Below are 18,248 nucleotides of genomic sequence, written 5' to 3'. Positions count from 1 at the left end.
GTGAATGCTCAGTCCTGGGGGTGCCTCCTGCCGTCCTGGGGTGTCACCATCTGTCCCCTCGCAGTGTGCAGGGGCGGTGGCAGGGCACAGGGCCGAGCACCAGCCCTGTCCCGGCCATGCTCGGTGGTGCTGGGCAGCCTCCGTGCCAGGGAGGGGCTGCAGGGCTCCGGCTCCTCCACAGCCGCCTGTAGTGGCATGGGGAGCTGTTCCTTATCCTTGGGGGCAGAGCCCTGAGCCGCAGCCTGTCCCACTCCCTGTGCAGCGTTTCCATCCCTCACCCTCCGCCCGAGGAAGGCTCCGGTTCTGCTTTGCAGTGGCTCTGGGATCAGCCCGGTTTTGGAGCTGGAGCTGCCTCTCCAGAGGGACGTTCTGGTCCTGCCCCATCCATGTGGGAGCTTCCTCTGCCTCCTCCTCCTAATCACGGCCGTCCTGCGGCGGGGCTGAGCTGGGCCTGCGGAGGAAGGAGGGGAAGGGGAAGGGTTGCTCTCAGCCAGCCCTGGCTGCATTTGGGGAAGAGGAAAAGCAGACTTCGTCTTCCTTCATCATCTTTATTTACGTGGTGTAAAAACAGAGCAGGGGCGCGGGGCTGAGCTTTGTTCAGGCACTGCAGGGACCTCTCACCCCAACTCAACCCCCCAGAGCCTCCCGGCCCTTCAAACCCCCACTGCCAGCAGAAGGGACGGGGGGGAAGAGACAAAGGCCTTAGAGCTGGGGCAGCCCCAGGACATCCCCCCTCCCTTTTTTTCCTTCCACTCCCCCTCTGAGCCGGAGGGTTCCCTGCCCTGCCCGGCAGAGCAGCCTGTCCTGGGATGTTTTGCGGGGTCCCTGCCCCTCACCTCACCTCTCCTCCCGGCCTTCCTCGGTGGCCAGCGGGGCGGGCAGTGGCCGGCCGCCCTTGGTGGTGCCCAGCACGGACACCAGCTCGCTCTTCCTCAGCAGCGCCGCCCGCAGCTGGTCCCGCATCTCCTGGATCTTCTCCTCCAGCTCCCGGAGCTCGTTCTCACCGGCCGCTCTGTCCAGGGGCTGCGGCGGCCGCCCGTTCCCGGGGTGCCACGGAGGGGACCCCTCGGCCTCGGGGGGGGCTTTGTCCAGCTGGAAGCGCACCCGCCGTGCCTCCTTCCGCAGGGCGCTCCAGGGCTGCGCTGCCGCCGGTGCCGACCTCGGCTGGGGCTCGCACCTGCGTGGGGAGGGCTGAATTGGGATCTGGCTGCTGTGGGGTCCCTCTGCAGCCCCACAGAGCTCTGGCTGTCCACAGGGAGGAGGAGGAGGAGGAGAGGGGGCAGGCTCCCAGTCCCAGCTGTACCTCTGCTCCAACTTCAGCTGCTGGCTCTTCCGCTCCTCCGTGCCCATATTCAGAGCCCGGTGGATTTTCTGTGGAGAGCATGGCAAGAGTGAGTTGGAGGGGGGTGGTCTGGAGGTTAACAGGCCAGGGATTAATTGGAGGGTGATGATCTAGAGGTGATGGTTCAGGGCTTAAACGGGGGTTGGAGAAGGGCAGAGGTGGTGCAATTTAAGAGGGAGCAGCGACATGGGGTTAGGGGTCTTTGGGGTGCTGTGTGAGCCCCTTCCCCTGGCCCCACCTGGCTCGTGTGCAGCCAGTAGTTGAATTTCTTCTTGCGCCGGATGCGGGGCAGGACGAGGCGGTAGAAGACGTGCTCGCCCAGCGAGGTGAGGAGGGAGCCGCTCAGCCCGATGCACAGCAGCACGAACAGCCCCGAGAAGTGGTAGATGCCCATCTGCAGGGTCTGCGGGCGGCAGGGGGTGTGGGCTGGGCTGCGGGGGGTGTCAGACCCCAGAGCCCCCCCCGGCCGAGGCGCCGCCGCACCTCAGTGACGGCGAAGACGCGTTTGCCGCAGGGCACCATCTTGTACCACTTGTCGTGCAGGAGGTCGATGAACCCCGAGGACTTGTAGCGGCTGATGAACTCGGACACGTTGGAGGTCAGCGGCGAGTTCTGGGGGAGGCCGATGCCGTAGCCTGGCCCCGGTGATGGGGGGAGAGAGGGGCAGTGCTGGGACGGGGGATGCAGCCCCCAGTGCCCACCATGGAGGGGGCACGACCCCAGCCCAGTCACACACACATAGTGGAACCCCCTTCCCAGCACAGCCCCCCCAAACCTTCGATGGCGAAGGGTTTGCCCACAGTGAGCAGTTTGCAGTCGGAGTCGATGGAGACCTCATAATCCAGCAGTGACTTGTCCATGATGAAGGCGTTGAGCTTGGCAGGCTCTGTCCTGTACCAGCATGGGGGGATGCTCAGGGAGGGGCTGCTCCCCCCTTGCCCAGCGTCCCCCCAGCCTGACACCCCTCCCAGAGGTGGGGGGCTCGTGCACAGGCTCCAGGGCTGGAGCAAAAATGGCCTGGGAGGGATAAAAGGTGGGGGGAACCCCTCATGCTCTCCCTGCCCCTCACTTGAGCATGGTGACGCCGTCAGGGGTGGTGGGGACGTTGTAGCGCCGCATGTACTCGTGCATCTCGGGGAAGCTCTTCTTGATGTACTCCTCAGCACTGCTCTCCCACACTGTGCCGAAGCGGAAGCCCTGTGAGGGGTGATGGAGCTGGAAGGAGGCACCAGAGCATCAGCACCCCTGGCCCTAAGAACGTGTCCCCACTCCCTGGGGATGTGTCCCCTGCCCTGTGTCCCAGGCAGGGTGTCTGGGCAGCCCCAGAGGTGCAGCAGCTCTTGGGGGTGTCTGGGAAAGAGCTTTCCCAAGAGCAGCCTCAGCCCAAACTCAGCCCACTTCCCCCTGCCCTGGAGCTGAAGCTGGGATTTAACACCAGTGGGATACACACACAAAGCTTTCTGAAGGTCTCAAAGACCCCTCCACTCTTAGGAGGGGCCAAGATGCAGGACTGGGGCTGGAGAGAAGAAGGAAGGTGCAAAAGAAACGACAGGACCCCCCTCAGCCCCTTCCCTGGCCTTCAGCCCTCTCCCAGCCCATCTGAAGCAGCAGGACACTCGCCCACCTTTGGGTCGTGGATGCCCGAGAGCTCCTCGAAGGTCTTGTCCCCCACCATGACAGCTGCCAGGTTGGCCGTGTAGCTGGAGAGCACCAGGAGGCAGAAGATGGCCCAGAGGTTCATGAGGAAGCGGCCGGTGCAGCACTTGGGCGTCTTGCTGGAGACAGTGCGCCCAAAGAGGATGGCGTAGCAGAGGTTGAGGGCTGAGGAGTAGGAGAAGATCTTCATGCGGTTGCGCCCGTGGGGGGTCATTCCATAGGGGCTCTTCCACTCGTAGAGGGTGAGGAAGAGTGCGGTCATGTGCAGCGCCACGAAGATGCCCACCCACATGGTCCAGTGCAGGGGCCACATGAAGGCCCCGATGGGCGACGCCGTGTCCTTGGTCCTCACCAGGATGCCCAGGCTGGTGGAGAAGAAGGGGCTGGTGAAGTCGATGACTTTGCTCCGTGCCGAGTTGATGCTGAAGGAGGTGACGGCCATGTGGGCCGTGCCACTGAGCAGGTCCCCCACCAGCCCCGTCCAGCGCCCGTTCTTCCAGGCCCCGTATTTCCCATCGCCCACGATGTAGAGCTCGAAATCAAAGGCCATGTCCTCGGCCAGCTTCTCCAGCAGGTCGATGCAGTACCCATAGCAGCATTTCTTGTACTCCTGTGGCACTGATCCGTTGCCACTGCCAATCTTCTCAAAGAGGGCGTCCAGCACGGCCGAGTCGTTTGTGCCGGGGTCCAGGCAGAGCTGCCCGGCCGGGCAGTTCCCTTCCTCATCCACCTCCCTGGTGAAGACGAAGGGGTGCTCCACCAATGTCACCACCCGCAGCCGTGTGCGGGCCCCCTCGGCCGCCTCGCCGTGACTCCTGTGCTGCCGCTGGCTCTGCCACACGACCTCCTCCAGCTCCAGCTTGCCGTGGCTCCAGGTGCCCACTGTCATCCAGGTGGGGACCCCCTGCGAGTCCCTACGCAGGCTCCAGATGCGGAACTGCTGCTCTGGCCTCACCAATGCTGTGTTCTCCACGCGCACCAGCCCCGTCTGGCCGTGGAAGGACGTGTTGGCCAGGAACCTGCCAAGGAAAGGGTTTCACTGCTCCAGTGTTCGGGGTCAGCTGGGACCAAGGCATGAGGCTGGGAGCTGGGAGTGAGATGTGCCCGACCCGGGCAGGGACAAGGGCAAGGAGCAGCAGCAGGATCCGGCTCCGCTGCGCTGCCCCGCAGCTCACTGTGCTGCCAGGGCCAAGTGTTATTAATATTTATAGAGTGACCGTGCTCGGGCAGTGTTAAGGAGATCTGAAGTGACACGTCCCCCCTGTGCAGCGCTAGCCGTGTCCTCAGGATCTGAGCCCCATGGTGGTGGCTGCACACGCTGGGGACAGCACTGCACTGAGCCCAGGGGTCCCCTGCTTGTCCCTTACCCCATCCCGGGTCTGGGGCAGGACCCTCCCATGCACCCCAGTACCACAGAGCCAGGATGGGGGAAAAGAGGAGCCCCCAGCACCCCCTTACCGAGCAAGGAAGAGCCCCGGGGGCTCGCCGCCTGCCCGGTGCCTCTCGTTGCAGTTGCCAGTGGTCTGCAGCTGTGTGGGGTCAGGGAGGCCGCGGGCAGCGTGGGCAATGGCCTGGGACACCAGTCCCACCATGTCCTGCACAAAGAGCTCCAGCGGTGGCCGGCTCACCTCCCCAAAGGCCAGCAGCCCTGGGGGCAGGCCCTCGGTCTGCAGCTCGCTGGTGCTGAGCGGGAAGCCCAGCATCCAGTGGAATTCCTGCGGCGGCAGCCCCAGTTCCTCGGCCGCCTGGAAGACGAGTCGAGCACGGTGCAGGTCACAGCCCAGCATCAGCACTGGGCTGGAGAGGGTCCTGACACGGTCCCCGTGCTGCCGCAGGTAGCGGGTGGCCCTGGGCTCATCCAGGTAGCTCAGGTCCAGGACAGTGCGGAGGAAGAGCTGGGAACGCTGGGCCCAGAGGTCGAGGAAGCCGTCGATGTCCCAGGGGTGGCAGAGCACCAGGCTGGTCTCCTGCCAGTCGCTGGCCTGCAGGACGCTCACCAGCACATCCACCAGCGTCTCTGGGGAGCTCTGCCGGTCCATGTGGAAGTGGAAGGGGCTCTGCCAACACACAAAGGTCGTGGCTGTGCCTCCACCCACGGGAAGAGCCCAGAGGCAGCGGCCAGACATGGACCCACCTGCCCTGAGGTCATCCCACACTCCCTGCCCATCCCCTGCCCAGTCCCTGTCTGGGATCCACTGCCAGGACACATCCCAGAGCCCTTCAGAGACAGAATGGAGTGGGGACTGGGGCTGAGGGCTGCAGAGCTTCCAGAGGAGCCAGGGAACTTACCTTGGAGTGGAAGCTGGAATTGGGTCTAGGATAGAGCTGGGCAAGAGGCCAGGAGAGAGCAGAGATGGGAGCTGGGATAGAGCCAGGATAGGGCTGGAATGAGGGCCAAGAAGGGGCTGGAATAGAGCTGAGATGGGAGACAGAGAGCCAGGATGGGGCACAGGATGAGGCTGGGGTAGAGGCAGGATGGAGGTGGGAATGAGGATGGGATGGGCCGGGGTGGGAGAGAAGATAGAGGGAGAACAAAGTCGGGATGGAGCCCGGTGGTAGTTGGGATGCAGCAAGGATGAGTGGTTGGGATTCTGAATTGGAGCTGGAATCGGAGACGGGATTGGGTTCGGGATTGGAGGCAGGTCCGATCCGGGAGGAGGACCCGCGGAACAGAACCGGTCTGGAGTCGAGAGGGGGATCGAGATAGAACTGGTGTGGATCCGGGACGGGGATCAGGACAGGAGCACGGACGGAGCCGGGACGGGAGCAAGGACGGAGCCGGCGAGCAGGGACGGGAGCGGGGACGGGAGCTGCGTGCAGCGCCGGCGCTGCGGGTCTCACCTGCGCTCGGAAAGGCAGCGGCCAGCGGGTGTCCAGGATGCTGACGAAGGGGACCTGGAGGGCGGCGGCGAGGAAGTCGAGCTGGAGCAGCTCCCGGCGGGAGCGGGGCAGCGCCAGGACGGCAGCCACGCCGCGCCCCGCCAGCGCCCCGCACAGCCACCGCGCCAGCGAGCCGGGGTCCCGCGCCGCCGGGCCGCCCCCCACCACCTCCAGGCTGAGGTTGTGGGGCAGCGTCACCTCCCCGGGGCTCCCCCCGGGGCCGGTACGGGTACCGGCGGCTCGGGCCAGCGCGGCGCGGAGCCGGGCGCGGGCGGGCGCGGGCGGCAGCAGCGCTCCGAGGCGCACGGTGGGTCCGGGGCTGGGGCTGAGGCCGGGGCCGGTGGGGGCCGCGACGCGGCAGGGATGCGGGTGTCCCCCCGCCGCCCCCAGAGCCGCCGCCAGCAGCCAGAGCGCCCGCAGCCCCGCCATGCACCCCGTACCGGCCCCGCACCGGCCCCGCCGCTCTGCGCTCCGCCGGGGACGGCTCCGGCTACGGGCAGGGACCTCCGGCCGGGTCCCGCCGGGGCCACCCCTCCCCGGGTAGCGCCGAGGCCCCGCAGCCCCCGGTGCGCGGTGGGTCACGCCGGACCCGGCCCACGCAGCGCCGGACCCGCCCGCAGCCGCCCCGTCCACGCCCACGCGGAGCGCGGGTCCCCCCCTCCCTGCACCCCGCAGCAAACGGGGCCCCCACCCGCGCGGTGCTGCCGTCCAGGGCTGCCGCCGTGGGGTCCGCTGGCACAGAAATGCCCGCCGATCCCAGGGTGGTCCCGGCTACCTCTGGATCACTGGGATGTTCCTCCTCTTCGCCTCCTCATCTGCCTCCTCCGGCCCCCGAGGAAAAGAGGTCGGTCCCGAGCCGTGAGCTGCCGCCTCCATCCCGGTAAAGCCCCCACCCCGAGCCCTCTATCCCTCCTCCATCTGAGGCTCAGCTTCAATATCGGGGGTCCAGAGGCCGAGCGGCTCCAGGGCTGAGCGATTCCTTCTGCTGCATGGGGAAGGGGAGAGGGCAGCAGCGGCGCAGCCTTCCTCTGCTGAGGGAGGGGATGCAGGGTCACCCTCCTCATCCTCAGCAGGGAAACTGAGGCTCAACCCAGCCCAAGGCGCCACCAGCACACAAACAGCAGCAACCGGGGCCGGAGCCACGCTAAATTAATAAGGAAAAATGAAGGAAGGAGCCAAAATCTGTCTGGCAAAAAAAGTATAGATTCATGTAATATCGATAAATGTAATGAGTCACAGCTAATGAATTCTCCTGTGGAGCCGGACCTGCAGGCAGGGCAGCTCAAATCCTGCCAGAGCACGGCGGGTCATGGGGGGCTGGACTCCCCCTGACCACGGGGCCCCTGGCAGCTCCTCCTCACAGGGATAAACACTGCACCGTCCCCACTGTCCACACAGGAGGGGCAGCAGGGTCTTGGGATGAAAAAGCCCTCTCAAACACCAGGCACAGCACAGGGGGGGCTCTCTGGGAGGCCCCATCCTCCCTTCTGCTCTAAGTGCAGCACCCCAACAGGAACCCCCCTGGGGGGACTGGGGACGTGTGGGATGACTGGGAGGGAGGGCTGGGGTCTGCATCCCTGGGGGGGTCTCAGAGGGCTCCCTGCAGCAGGGATGTGCCCCCACTTCAGTCCCTGGCTCTGGGTGACAGTCCCTGCTGCAGCTGATGAATGTTGATCCAAAACCTTGGGAGGAAGAGGAGGAGCAGGAGAGGAAGGGAAAGGAACAGCTCCAGTGATTAAGCTAAAAGCATCTTCTCGGGAACTGGCGGGAGCTGGGGATGTCCAGGTTTTAAAATGCACTTTAAATCATCTGCACTTGGTGTATTGAACAGGGAGGGGGGACGACAGAGAGGGATGGCCAGGGGACACCTCAACACCCTGCAGGGACAGGGAAGGACCCTCGGGGCAAAGGCAACTGGGCAGTTTGGGGATTAGGAAGCACTTTCCCACTCCCAGTGGGAAATCCCACAGCCCAGGGATGCAGTGATGGGTAGTCGAGGTCTGTGGCCATGCAAGGGTTGTTAAAGAAACCAACGCGGGCACCTTTCACTATAAAAACCAAATCTTTTATGTAAAAAATAAACCTAAACAAAACCCACAACCCCCGCTGCCATGCTGTGACAATACAAAAGGCCGAGTCCCCAAACACCGTGAAAACAGAGTCGTTGGATCCAAATATATATAAATTGTTGACTGACGAGATTGGAAATAGCACCTTGCTGGTCCCCCCGCCCCTCCCAAGAGTGACCCTGCGCCCCAAAACCACCACCTGTGCTCCAAGTCCAGGGACTCCAAGCCTGCCAGACAGAGCAGGAGCCCCATCCTCAGCCCTGGTAGCCAGGGACCCCCCAACGTGTCCCAGCAGCCCCCCACTGCACCCCTGGAGCAGGAGCCACTCAGCCCCTGCTGTGCAGAGCGTGGGGTCTGGTGGCACTGAGCAGCAATCCCCAGGACAGAGTGGGCAGAAGGGGGGTCTCCAAAATCCAATCTCAAACCAGTATTGAGAGAAAAAACACTTTTCTGTCTGCACTGCAGGGTCAAGTAACGAAAAGAAACAAAAAAGGGGCAGGGGAAGAAACGGGGAATGAGCAGGAGCTGCATCCTGAGCCCTCCCAGGAGCCGGCGACGCTCCTCCTGCAGCGGCCGCCCGAGTGCCCCCCGGCCCCGAATCGGAGTGTGCTGTCCCTGTGCTGTCCCTGTGCTGTCCCTGTGCTGTCCCCTCGCGCTCCCCGCGCCGGTCTCAGTCCCGTGTCACGGAGCAGGCGAAGGCGGCGGGTCGGGGGAAGGTGAGCCGGTGCTCGCAGCCGGCTGGGCGGTGCCCGAGGGCGGGCGGTTCTTCCCCAGGAGCCGGGCAGGGAGAGGCGGAGGGGTGCGAGGGCGGGGGGAGCCTCTTCACTTGGCTGGTTTGGTGATGATGCGAGTGGAGAAGTCAAAGAGGTCCTTGTTGATTTTCCGGAGGTTGCTCACCTCCTCCTCCAGCTCGCTCACCTGGATCGTCAGGTGTTCCTGGTCTCCCACCAGGTTCTGTGACACGAAAACACAACAGACAAGTGTCAGGGCCTCAGCACTGACAGGCACAGGCTGCTGCTCCTTCCCTAGCAGTAAACACCAAACCCTTTGGTCCCCTCCCTCCTCCTTCTCCTCAAAGTGCAGCTCCTCCTGACCATGTCACCAGCAGATTTCAGAGCTCTTTTCCCCTGTTCCAGTGTCCCAACTTGCTCGGGGCCTCATGAGTCAGATCAGCTGACAAGGATCCCCCTCAAGGGGTCAGTACCCAATTCCCAGCCTGGGAGCAGCTCTCACCTTTTCCCTCGTCGAGTACATCTGCGAGTACATCCTCTCTGCCTTCTCCAGGTAGCTCTGCCCAGGCTCCTGCAGGGACCAGAATGGAGGCGTTGGTAGAGCAGACACAGACCCTCTCCCCATGCCCCTGGGCTGGGTGGTCCATCCTGCTGTCCCTTCTGTCAGCAAACAGCCCCTTGGCCTGCTGCCACCAAGCCAAGAGGGAGCTTATCCATCAGCTCTGGCAGGACTGTCACTGTCACTCGCCCAGAGGCAGACGCCGGCAGAGGGGAGCAGCTCTGGGACCACTGGCAGAGAGGCTGGGATGAGCAGGACACTGATGGTGTGTGACCCTCTCTGCCCGGGGACAGCCATGCCGGGACCAAGGAAATGGTGGGACAGCAGAGCCAGCCCGTCATGCTGCAGCACGGGGCTGGGAGGACAAATGACTGCAGCAGCCAGGATGGGGAGGAAGCAGGAGCAGGAACGGGTTTCACCAGCTGGAGGAGAAGCTTTGCTCCAGCACAACCCCTCCCAGGTGTCTGTCCCCCCTCCCCAGCTGCCCACTCCCCCCAGTACCTGCTGGTGCAGCCCCAGGCGCAGCGTCACCCCCTCAGCGCCCGGCTCGTCGCTGCTCTCGGTGCCGTGCAGGTGTCTGCTGAACTTGGGCAGGGGCACGCTGGGCTTCCCATCGGGGTTGAACATGTTGGCAGGGGCCAGCACGATGAAGGCGTTTGTCACTGGACCTGTGTGGGGACAGAGGGGGCAGGTCAGGCTGGACCCTGGTGGGTTTGAGAGGCAGGGGCTTCAGGCAGCCCCGAGAACAGCGAGTATGACCTGGCACAGGCAGTGGCCAGGATTCTCCACCCTCCAGCAGCTCTCCCTGCCCGGGGCTGCAGCTCTCCAGGCTGGTTGTGTCCCCCAGGGGAGCAGAGCCCGGCCTCCCCCTACCCTGAGCTGCCATCCATCAGCAGCTCCGTGCTGCCACGATCCACGGCTGAGCTGATGAGCGCGTTAATTACTGCATTGCGTTAATTACTGCACTTACCCACGGCTGCTGCCGCCCCCTCCCAGCTCCTGCTCGCTGTGAGCTCCCACCGCTGTCCCCCACGCCCTGTCAGGCACAGCAGCCCCCCTCTAGCAGGCAGAGCAGCTCGGCCACCACTACCACAGCCCGACCATCCATTTCCCCTGGCCAAAGGCAAAGTGAAGATGGTCCACATGCACCTGAGAGGGGCTGCCAGTGCCATGAGAAGGGTGCAGGGTGAGCGAGGGGACACGGTGGGGCCTAGGGAGGCTCAGAGCTGCTGCAGGATTTTGGTCTCTGCAGAGCAGACAGACACAAGCAGCTCTGACATGAACGAGGGCTCTGTCATCACCATCTACCCCTCCAAATGCTGCTCCTAAATCTGATCCTCCTAAGAGTCAAGGCTGGGTCCCACCAGCAGAGCAGCAGCTCTGCTGAGTGCCTGGCCCCAGAGCTGTTCCTGGCCAGCTCTGATGGCTTCACTCCCTCCTTAAAGACCAGATGATTGTGCTCCTGAAGGAAGTGCCCATCAGTGAGACTCCCACTGCACTGGCAGCTCATGGAGCAGCTTGAGAGGAAAGGTGGAGAGGAGAAAATCGCAGGAGTGAACCCAGAGTTCCCCAAACCCTGGTCACCACCTGGACATAGCCCCCAGAGCCACTCTGGGGCCCCAGTGCAGATGCAGGTCCTGTACCAGATCACCTTGCCCCAAGGCCTGGGGCAGCAGACAGTGGGTGACCCTGGGCCAGCCTGGGCATGGAGACCAGGCTTAGCTGTGGGGAAACAAATAACCCAGCTTCCAAGAGAGAGCTGCCAGCAGCACACGTCAGCCAGAGCATCCTGGGATGGCCTTGCAAGGGGAGCCCTTGGGGATAGTCTGTGCCACGCTGTGTTTGCAGAGACAAGGATGGAGCTCGTGTGACAGGATGGGAATTGAGGCCTGGAGGGATCTGGGGGCAGCACTGGCTCCCAGCCTCATCCCACGGGTCTCCTGCTTCCCTCTGGAGTGGTGGCAGCCATGAAGAGTGACCAGGAGCAGCCCTGCCTCGCCAGCACTGCCACAGCTCATTACCCAGGAGCAGCAGCCTGACTTCTCAAAGTCCACTCGCTCTGCCCCTGCCAAGGACAAGCCACCCTTGGTGACACAGCCCCCACAGCCGGCCTGCTTGCCTGGCCCTGAGCCACACTCCAGCTCCTTGGATTTATTTGCAGCAGTGCTGAGGGGAGGGCAGGGGGTTCCTGTGTGCCCCCAGCCACCCCCATGCCCGGCAAGTGGAGGGACCTGAGGACTCTGGGCCAGAGGCTGCTGTCACATCACCACGTCAGAGCCCTGTCACCTCTGCCTTGTGGAGGGAGCAGGACACACTGGAGGGGCAGCAGGGACAGACCTTGCTGGGGGGCTCACGCCTCTGCTCAGAGAGGCCAAGGGGGGACAGGGATCCACAGAGAGGGGGCTGGGTTGGGGCAGCAGATTCTCCCACACTGGGAGGCTGCAGGGCCCCATGGCACAGCTCAAGGGTGCTGGACTCTCAGCCTATTCCTGAGAACACACAGTCATGCCAGTGCCAAGCTACCAGGGAAACCAAATCCTTGCCCACAGGCAGCAGAGAGCCAGCAGAGACTGCAGAGCACCCACAGCTTGGGGTCAGCCTGGTCCTGCTCCTCCTGGGAAGAGCCTGGTCTGTCCATTCCTCCCTGCAGCCTCAGGACTCCAATGCCCGGCTCACAGCCAAAGCCTGGCCCCCCCTCCTCGGATGACTCACAGCTCCATTTGGTCTGTTTTCACCCTCTAGTGCCAGCGGCGCCAGGCTGGATGGGCGCTGCAGTGGGTCCCAATTAGGGATGGTGCTTGGCAGCCAAAGGGAGGAGGAGAAGGGTCTGCAGGCAGCCTGGCTTCCAGAGACTGCCCTGAGGCAGCAGCTCAAGCACCACAGAGGAACAGGGACTGGCTGTCCCCAGCATCACCTTTAGGAGGGGTTTGGGCCATGCCCAAGGCAGCCCCACTGGTCAATGAGGCACCAGGGGCCAGAAACCACCACAGCTGGGGGAGGAACAGAGTTAACAACAGGAGGGGTAAATCCCCCACTGCTCTGAGGTAGCTGAGGCACCCAACTGCTGCTCCTGCAATTTACTGGAGCCATCAGGCTGAAATCCCAGACAGCTGCTCATACGGGATTCACTTCAGGCCCCATGAGCTCACGGGCACTCACTGCCGGGGTCACAGAGCTGCCTCCCCTCCAGACACAGCTGGGGTGTATGTGGGGTGACTGCTCCCTTGGGAAAACAAGGAGGAGGATCCCTTGTGGCCTCAGCGACAGGGTGAAATCCATGACTCACTCCTGACAGTGCACAGGGGGTTGTTAACACATGGGGCAAGGTCAGGCACCACTCCAGACAGCTGAGGCTCCCTCCAACGCCTCTGCCCTTCCCAGGGCGTGAAGCAAGGGACAGAAACACACCTGGAGTGCCCAGGGCAGTACAGGTGAGACACTGGGCCTCTGGCAGTGAGGATCCTGGAGATAAGGACATTCCTACCTTTGTGATTCATCGTCTTCAGGCACTGCTTGCTCTGGATGTCCCACAGCCGGACAGTTTCATCATGAGAGCCCGAGAGCAGGAGGCTGCCATCTGTGGAGACTGACAGACACGTCACCTGGTTCCTGGAATGGGGAAGAGGATGTTTAAACTCAGGATGACCCCAGGAGTGCCAGAAGCTGGTGAGGTGGGCAGATGGTGGCTGGCAGGTATGTCTGGTTCCTCACCTGTGCCCTTTAAAGACCTTCCCGTTCTCCCGCTCTGTCTGGAAGGTCCGGTCTCTCTGAACCGGCTGCAGAAATGAAGGAAGGAAGGGAAAGGGGTTAAAATTCAGGAAGGCTGAATCCAGCAGGTTCATCACCATGTCTAGAGGGGGCAGAGGAGACACAGGGGAACCAGGCCCTCCCGTGCCCTGGCAGGTCACACCAGTCCCAGCAGGGAGGTGACAGTGGCTCAGGGTGACAGGGCACACCTGCACCCCACACACTCACCCAGGCGCAGAGGTCGACCTGGAAGATGGACCCGTCCATGCCCCCACAGAACATGTGGTACTCAGAGAGGTCCAGAGTCACAGCCATGATCCCCACGTCGAAGAGCACGGAAAGCAGGAGCTCCCCAGATGAGATTTCCCAGAGCTGGAGTGAGAGGGGACAGGAGAATCGGGGTGAGAATGTTAATGGCAGGACTGGAGGAACACTGACACCCTGGAATCCCACACTGGCATTCCACACCACCATCCCCTCCTGCCTGTGGCTGGGAAACTGAGTCCAAGGCAGAACCAAGGCAGAATCCAGGATCAGTCTCTTTGAGCAGGAGAGAAGTTTCCCAGGCAGCTTCAAAACAGCTTTGAACCCTCTCTGAGGCCATCCTGCCCCCAGGGCATCGCCTGTCCCACAGGCTCCAGCCTGCTCTACTCCCTGTGGACATCAGCAATGGAAAATGGAGGAGCTGACCCCGACATTCCCAGGACAACAGGGACTGCAGCAGTCCAGCCTGGGGGCAGGTGCAGAGAAACTGCTGTTGTTGGAGAGGCAGAGCCCAGGTCTGGCAGCTCTGAGTCATTGCAGAGACAGCCAAGAAATGAAGCCACTGCAACCCGGCAAAGCTTCGCGACAGCGTGGGGACAGGGACAGCTTCCTGCTACCTGGCAGGAGCCTGGTTGTGACCCCACAGGGTCTGGCACCTCCGAAATGAGCCTCACCTTGGCTGTCTGGTCGAGGGAGGCGGTGGCAGCCCGTGCCAGGGGCCCTCCGAAGCCGCAGCACAGGTCGGTGATGGGGAGGCTGTGCCGGGACCAGACGTGCCGGGGGTCAGGGATCTGGGAGGGCTCTGCCTGCAACACGCTGTGGGGAGAGCAGAGACAGGCAGGTCAGGCAGGACAGAGCCCCTTGGGGAGCAGGGCCAGGCTCTGATCTCACTGGGAATGCCTCTCCAGGCTGCAGGGACCAAGTGGGACACAGGAGCTGCTGGCATCTGGCTGCTGGAGGCTGAGATCCCTATCCCAAAGGGACAAAGACCCCGGGTAAAGGGCACAATTCCCTCTGTGTCACCCAAGGAAAGAAGTCAGAACCATTTGCCTGTTCCCAAGAAGCCCAGGTGAGACCCCAAGGAAAGGCTCCCTGCCCGCAAGGAGGGCACAGACACAGCTGCAGGCTTAGAGGGATCTCCTGCTCCAAAATCCCTGTGCCCCCCAGCCCCCCTTACTTGTAGAGGTTCCACACCAGGGCCAGGCAGTCCTTGGCCCCTGAGAGGAAGTGGCTGCTGTCGTCGGTGAAGCAGAGGCACGTGAGGTCCTGGTAGTGTCGGTTCAGGATGGCGAGGAGGTTCCCGTTGGACACCTGGAGTGAGGGGAAGGGCAGGAGGGCGTCAAGGATGTCTTGGGATAATGCACCCTGGGTGCAGTGAGAAGGGTGGGTTCTGCTGCCCACGTGAGCCTGTTGGCACCTCAGGACAGTGACTGACACCACTGAGGTACAGCTGGAACAACAGCCTGCACTCAGGACCACAGGGAAATGCAGGCAGTGGAGGAGGTCCTGGCACATTAACTCTGGAACCCAGTGATGCCAGAGCTGCTCCTCTGGTCAAGTCACAAGCGTGCAGTAAAGATTTCTTGTTCACTCTTAATGTTCATATTACTTTGGTGGCTTCTTCCCTCCTCCCACAGGTCCTCAGGAGGTGGCAGTGGGGTTATGAGAGCTGCAGGACACCCCAGGGGTGGCTCGTGGTCCTGGGCCAGCAGAGGCTTTAGGGTGGACAAGGAATTCCCCAAGCCTGGAGCATTTCTTATTAAAAGGCAACACTGCAGATGGGGAGGGAACCAAGAAGAGAAAAAGCCTCAAATAAAATAAGAGTCTGCTTCTTCCCATTGTCTGAATTATACCAAAAAAATCAAGCCAAACCTCAGTTCAAGGGGTTTCACAGACAGCACAAAACCCAGCTCTAGGGGCTGGTTCCAGCTCCGTGATGGTTTCCATGGAGCCTCTCCAACGTGCCAGAGGGACAGTGCCATACTCTGGAACACATCTGTGGGTGACAGGAGCTGGAGCAGGGCCCAGCTTGGAGCATCACAGGCAGCAGCTCCCACTGCAAGCTCGGCCTCAGGGATTTTTTTCTAGCTACAAGCACATTGGTACAAACAAACCCTGATGGGTTCAGGTAGAGCCACTCACACCATGAGGCTCAAGCCTCCCCTGGCGCAGGGAGCTCTCCAGGTGAGGCATCCTGGGGTTTAATCCCAGGCTCAGGACAAGATACTGCTCTTATTTGCTCAGCAGTGTGCTGGGAACACAGCGTAATCCCAAATTAATCCAGCAGTAATTAACCAGCAGGACAATGCACAGCAGGGGCTGCTGGCACCCTGGGCACACACAAATACGCAGCTGAAATGTGGGAGAAGTGCTGACAGAAAACCAGGTCCTGTGCTGCTGCCTTGTAGGAGCAATGCCCGACCCCTGAGGCACCAGAGATGCTCAGAGAGGCAGAGTGAAGCCTCTCCCTGAATTCCTCCCACTCCTACTTCAATGAGCTGCCCCCCGGGCTGCGGGCAGCACGGCCTTTGCCCGCCCTGGCACCCCAGGATCAGCATTTACAGACATGTGAGGGGTGGGGACGCTCCCTGACGGTGCAGGGGGTGAGCCTGCGTGGCCCCGAGTGCCCCAGCACCGCCGTACCTCCCACAGGTAGATGCTCTCGGCGACGCCCGCCAGGATGTAGAGCCCGTTGGGAGAGGCCGTCAGGCAGGTCACAGGCCCGGGACAGATGATCTTCTGCTGCAGCTGGTCCTGGGACACACAGAGCACAGCGAGGGCTCACGCAGGGGAAGGGGCTGAGAGCAGAGCCCCCCGACATGGGGTCACTGTGGGGGTCTCTGCGAAGAGAGGGATGGGGGGCACCTGCCCGCGGTGATGGGGGTCGGAATGGAGGGAGGGGAGGCCTGAGGGTCCCGCCGGGAGCAGGGGGGGTCTCTGTGGAGAGAGAGGCCACGGGAGCCTCTGCAGAGAACTGGGCCGTGAAGGGGTGTCTGAGCACAGAGGGGAGTCCCCAGGAAAAGAGGGGCCATGGGGGGTCTTTGTGGAGAGAGGGGCCCTGGCGGGGTCTGACCATGGATTTGGGGGGGCTCTGCGGACGGAGGGGCTCCTCATCACAGGGCCGGGGGGTCCGCGGGGAGGGGGGTCCCGTCACATCCCCCACGGGGCCCGGAGTCCCCCCGTGAGGCCAGGGGCGTCCCCCGAGCCGAGGCCGCCCGGGCCCGCCCGCCGCGCCGGTACCTTCCTCTGGAGCTCCCAGACGTTGATGTAGCTCTTGCCGAGCTGGGCCCCCAGCAGGTGCTCGCCGCCCAGCAGCGCCAGCCCGCGTGGGCCGCTGTTGCCGCCGCGGTACCCGGGCAGGGCCGAGCCCGAGTGCAGCTCCCAGACCGAGCAGTTGCACAGCGGCCCCGCCGCGTCCGACACCAGCGCCACCTCCATGGGCGCCGCCATCTTCGCGGTCCGCCAGGGCCACAGAGAGCGCGGCCGCGGCCCAGAGCGCCGCCTCCCCCGCCCGGCGCCGACCAATCAGCAGCGGCGCCGCCGCGGCCGCGCGGGGCGGGAGCTGCGCACGCGGCAGGAAGCTCAGCAGGGCCAGCCCCGGTCGGGGCTGGATGGGTGACCCGGGACGCCGCGTGTGCCACGGGGACACCCCACAGGTTTATGGGCGCCCTGTGGATACCCCACAAACCCTGCGGACCCCCCGCAGCCCTGGGGGCACCCTCTGGACACCCCAGAACTTTGTGGGGACCCCTCATGAGCGCCCCACAGAACTAAGGGTGCTCCGGGTACCTCCCAATCCTATGGACACCCCACAATCCTACAGGCACCCCATAGCTTCGTGAGAACCCCATGAGCGCCCCACAAAACTAAGGGTGCTCCGGGTACCTCCCAGTCCTATGGACACCCCACAATCCTACAGGCACCCCACAGCTATGGGGGAACCCCATGAGTGGCTCACAAAACTAAGGGTGTTCCGGGTACCTCCCAATCCTATGGACACCCCACAATCCTACAGGCACCCCACAGCTATGGGGGAACCCCATGAGTGGCTCACAAAACTAAGGGTGTTCCGGGTACCTCCCAATCCTATGGACACCCCACAATCCTACAGACACCCCAGAGCTTCATGAGAACCCCATGAGCGCCCCACAAAACTAAGGGTGCCCCTGGTACCTCCCAGTCCTATGGACACCCCACAGCCTTGTGGGCACCCTGTGGATACCCCTTAACCCTACAGACCCCCCCCAGGGACCGCATGGACACCCCACAATCCTACAGGCACCCCAGAGCTTTGTGAGAACCCCATGAGCGCCCCACAAAACTAAGGGTGTTCTGGGTACCTCCCAATCCTATGGACACCCCACAATCCTACAGGCACCCCACAGCTATGGGGGAACCCCATGAGCACCCCACAGCTAGGAGGGTGCCTCTGGACACCCCACAGCCCTATGGGGACCCCATGCACATCTCATAATCCTCTCATCACCCCACAAATCCATTCATACCCCATAGTCCCACAGGGATACCCCAAATCCATATGGGAATCCTATGGAAACGTGAGCACCCCTGGGCCCCCCCCCCAGGGGCAAGAAACCCCGAACAACACAACTTTTTTTTTTTTTTTTTTTTTTAATATTTCTTCACTTTACAGGGTTACAATTGTCTTAAATATTCTGGCGTTTAAATACAATCTGTATAATAATGTTATTATAAAATGTAAACTTTCAGTGTTTTTTATTTTCTCTTTTTTTTTTTAATTTTTTTAATTTTTTTTTTTTTAATAATAATCAAAAAGTCTCAATACCTGAATGTTTTGCAAAACTGAAATCTTTCACCGGGGCCCCGGGTGCGCCCAAGGCCGCCGCGCTCAGAGGTAGAATGTGGTTTATTTTTTTATTCCTTTTTTTTCTTTTTTTTTGTCTTTTGTGGTTTTTTTTCTTTTCTCATTTTCCTTTTTTACCTGAGTTAAGATATGCAACGCTGGGGGGGACGGGGGCGGC

At 62.3% G+C, this 18,248-nt stretch overlaps 2 protein-coding genes across 4 annotated transcripts; both read right to left on the bottom strand.

Moving 5' to 3' along the window:
• Positions 1-50: 50 nt before the first annotated feature.
• Positions 51-6,307, bottom strand: GRIN3B (glutamate ionotropic receptor NMDA type subunit 3B). The gene is made up of 10 exons (XM_053999356.1): positions 5,840-6,307; positions 4,457-5,055; positions 2,967-4,017; positions 2,412-2,557; positions 2,118-2,233; positions 1,826-1,977; positions 1,581-1,745; positions 1,304-1,371; positions 842-1,177; positions 51-451 (listed from the first exon to the last, which is right to left on the bottom strand). The coding sequence occupies exons 1-10, from the start codon at positions 6,305-6,307 to the stop codon at positions 415-417; spliced, it is 3,138 nt and encodes a 1,045-aa protein (XP_053855331.1). The 3' UTR covers positions 51-414.
• A 2,070-nt stretch (positions 6,308-8,377) lies between these two features.
• WDR18 (WD repeat domain 18) lies at positions 8,378-16,743 on the bottom strand. Of its 3 annotated transcripts, none has more exons than XM_053999694.1 (10): positions 16,489-16,743; positions 15,892-16,002; positions 14,426-14,559; positions 13,923-14,064; positions 13,213-13,356; positions 12,949-13,013; positions 12,722-12,846; positions 9,739-9,905; positions 9,181-9,249; positions 8,378-8,901 (listed from the first exon to the last, which is right to left on the bottom strand). In XM_053999694.1, the coding sequence occupies exons 1-10, from the start codon at positions 16,696-16,698 to the stop codon at positions 8,770-8,772; spliced, it is 1,299 nt and encodes a 432-aa protein (XP_053855669.1). In that variant the 5' UTR covers positions 16,699-16,743; the 3' UTR covers positions 8,378-8,769. The 3 variants fall into 3 exon arrangements, with proteins under 3 accessions (XP_053855669.1, XP_053855670.1, XP_053855671.1); XM_053999695.1 differs by lacking the exon at positions 16,489-16,743 and adding an exon at positions 16,322-16,368; XM_053999696.1 differs by lacking the exon at positions 8,378-8,901 and having other exon boundaries at positions 9,177-9,265; positions 9,738-9,905.
• Positions 16,744-18,248: the final 1,505 nt, after the last annotated feature.

The sequence above is a fragment of the Vidua macroura genome, chromosome 26, assembly GCF_024509145.1.
Source record: "Vidua macroura isolate BioBank_ID:100142 chromosome 26, ASM2450914v1, whole genome shotgun sequence".
NCBI lineage: Eukaryota > Metazoa > Chordata > Aves > Passeriformes > Viduidae > Vidua > Vidua macroura.
Note: the sequence above shows the minus strand (reverse complement) of the source record. Positions and strands in the feature narration are given on the sequence as shown.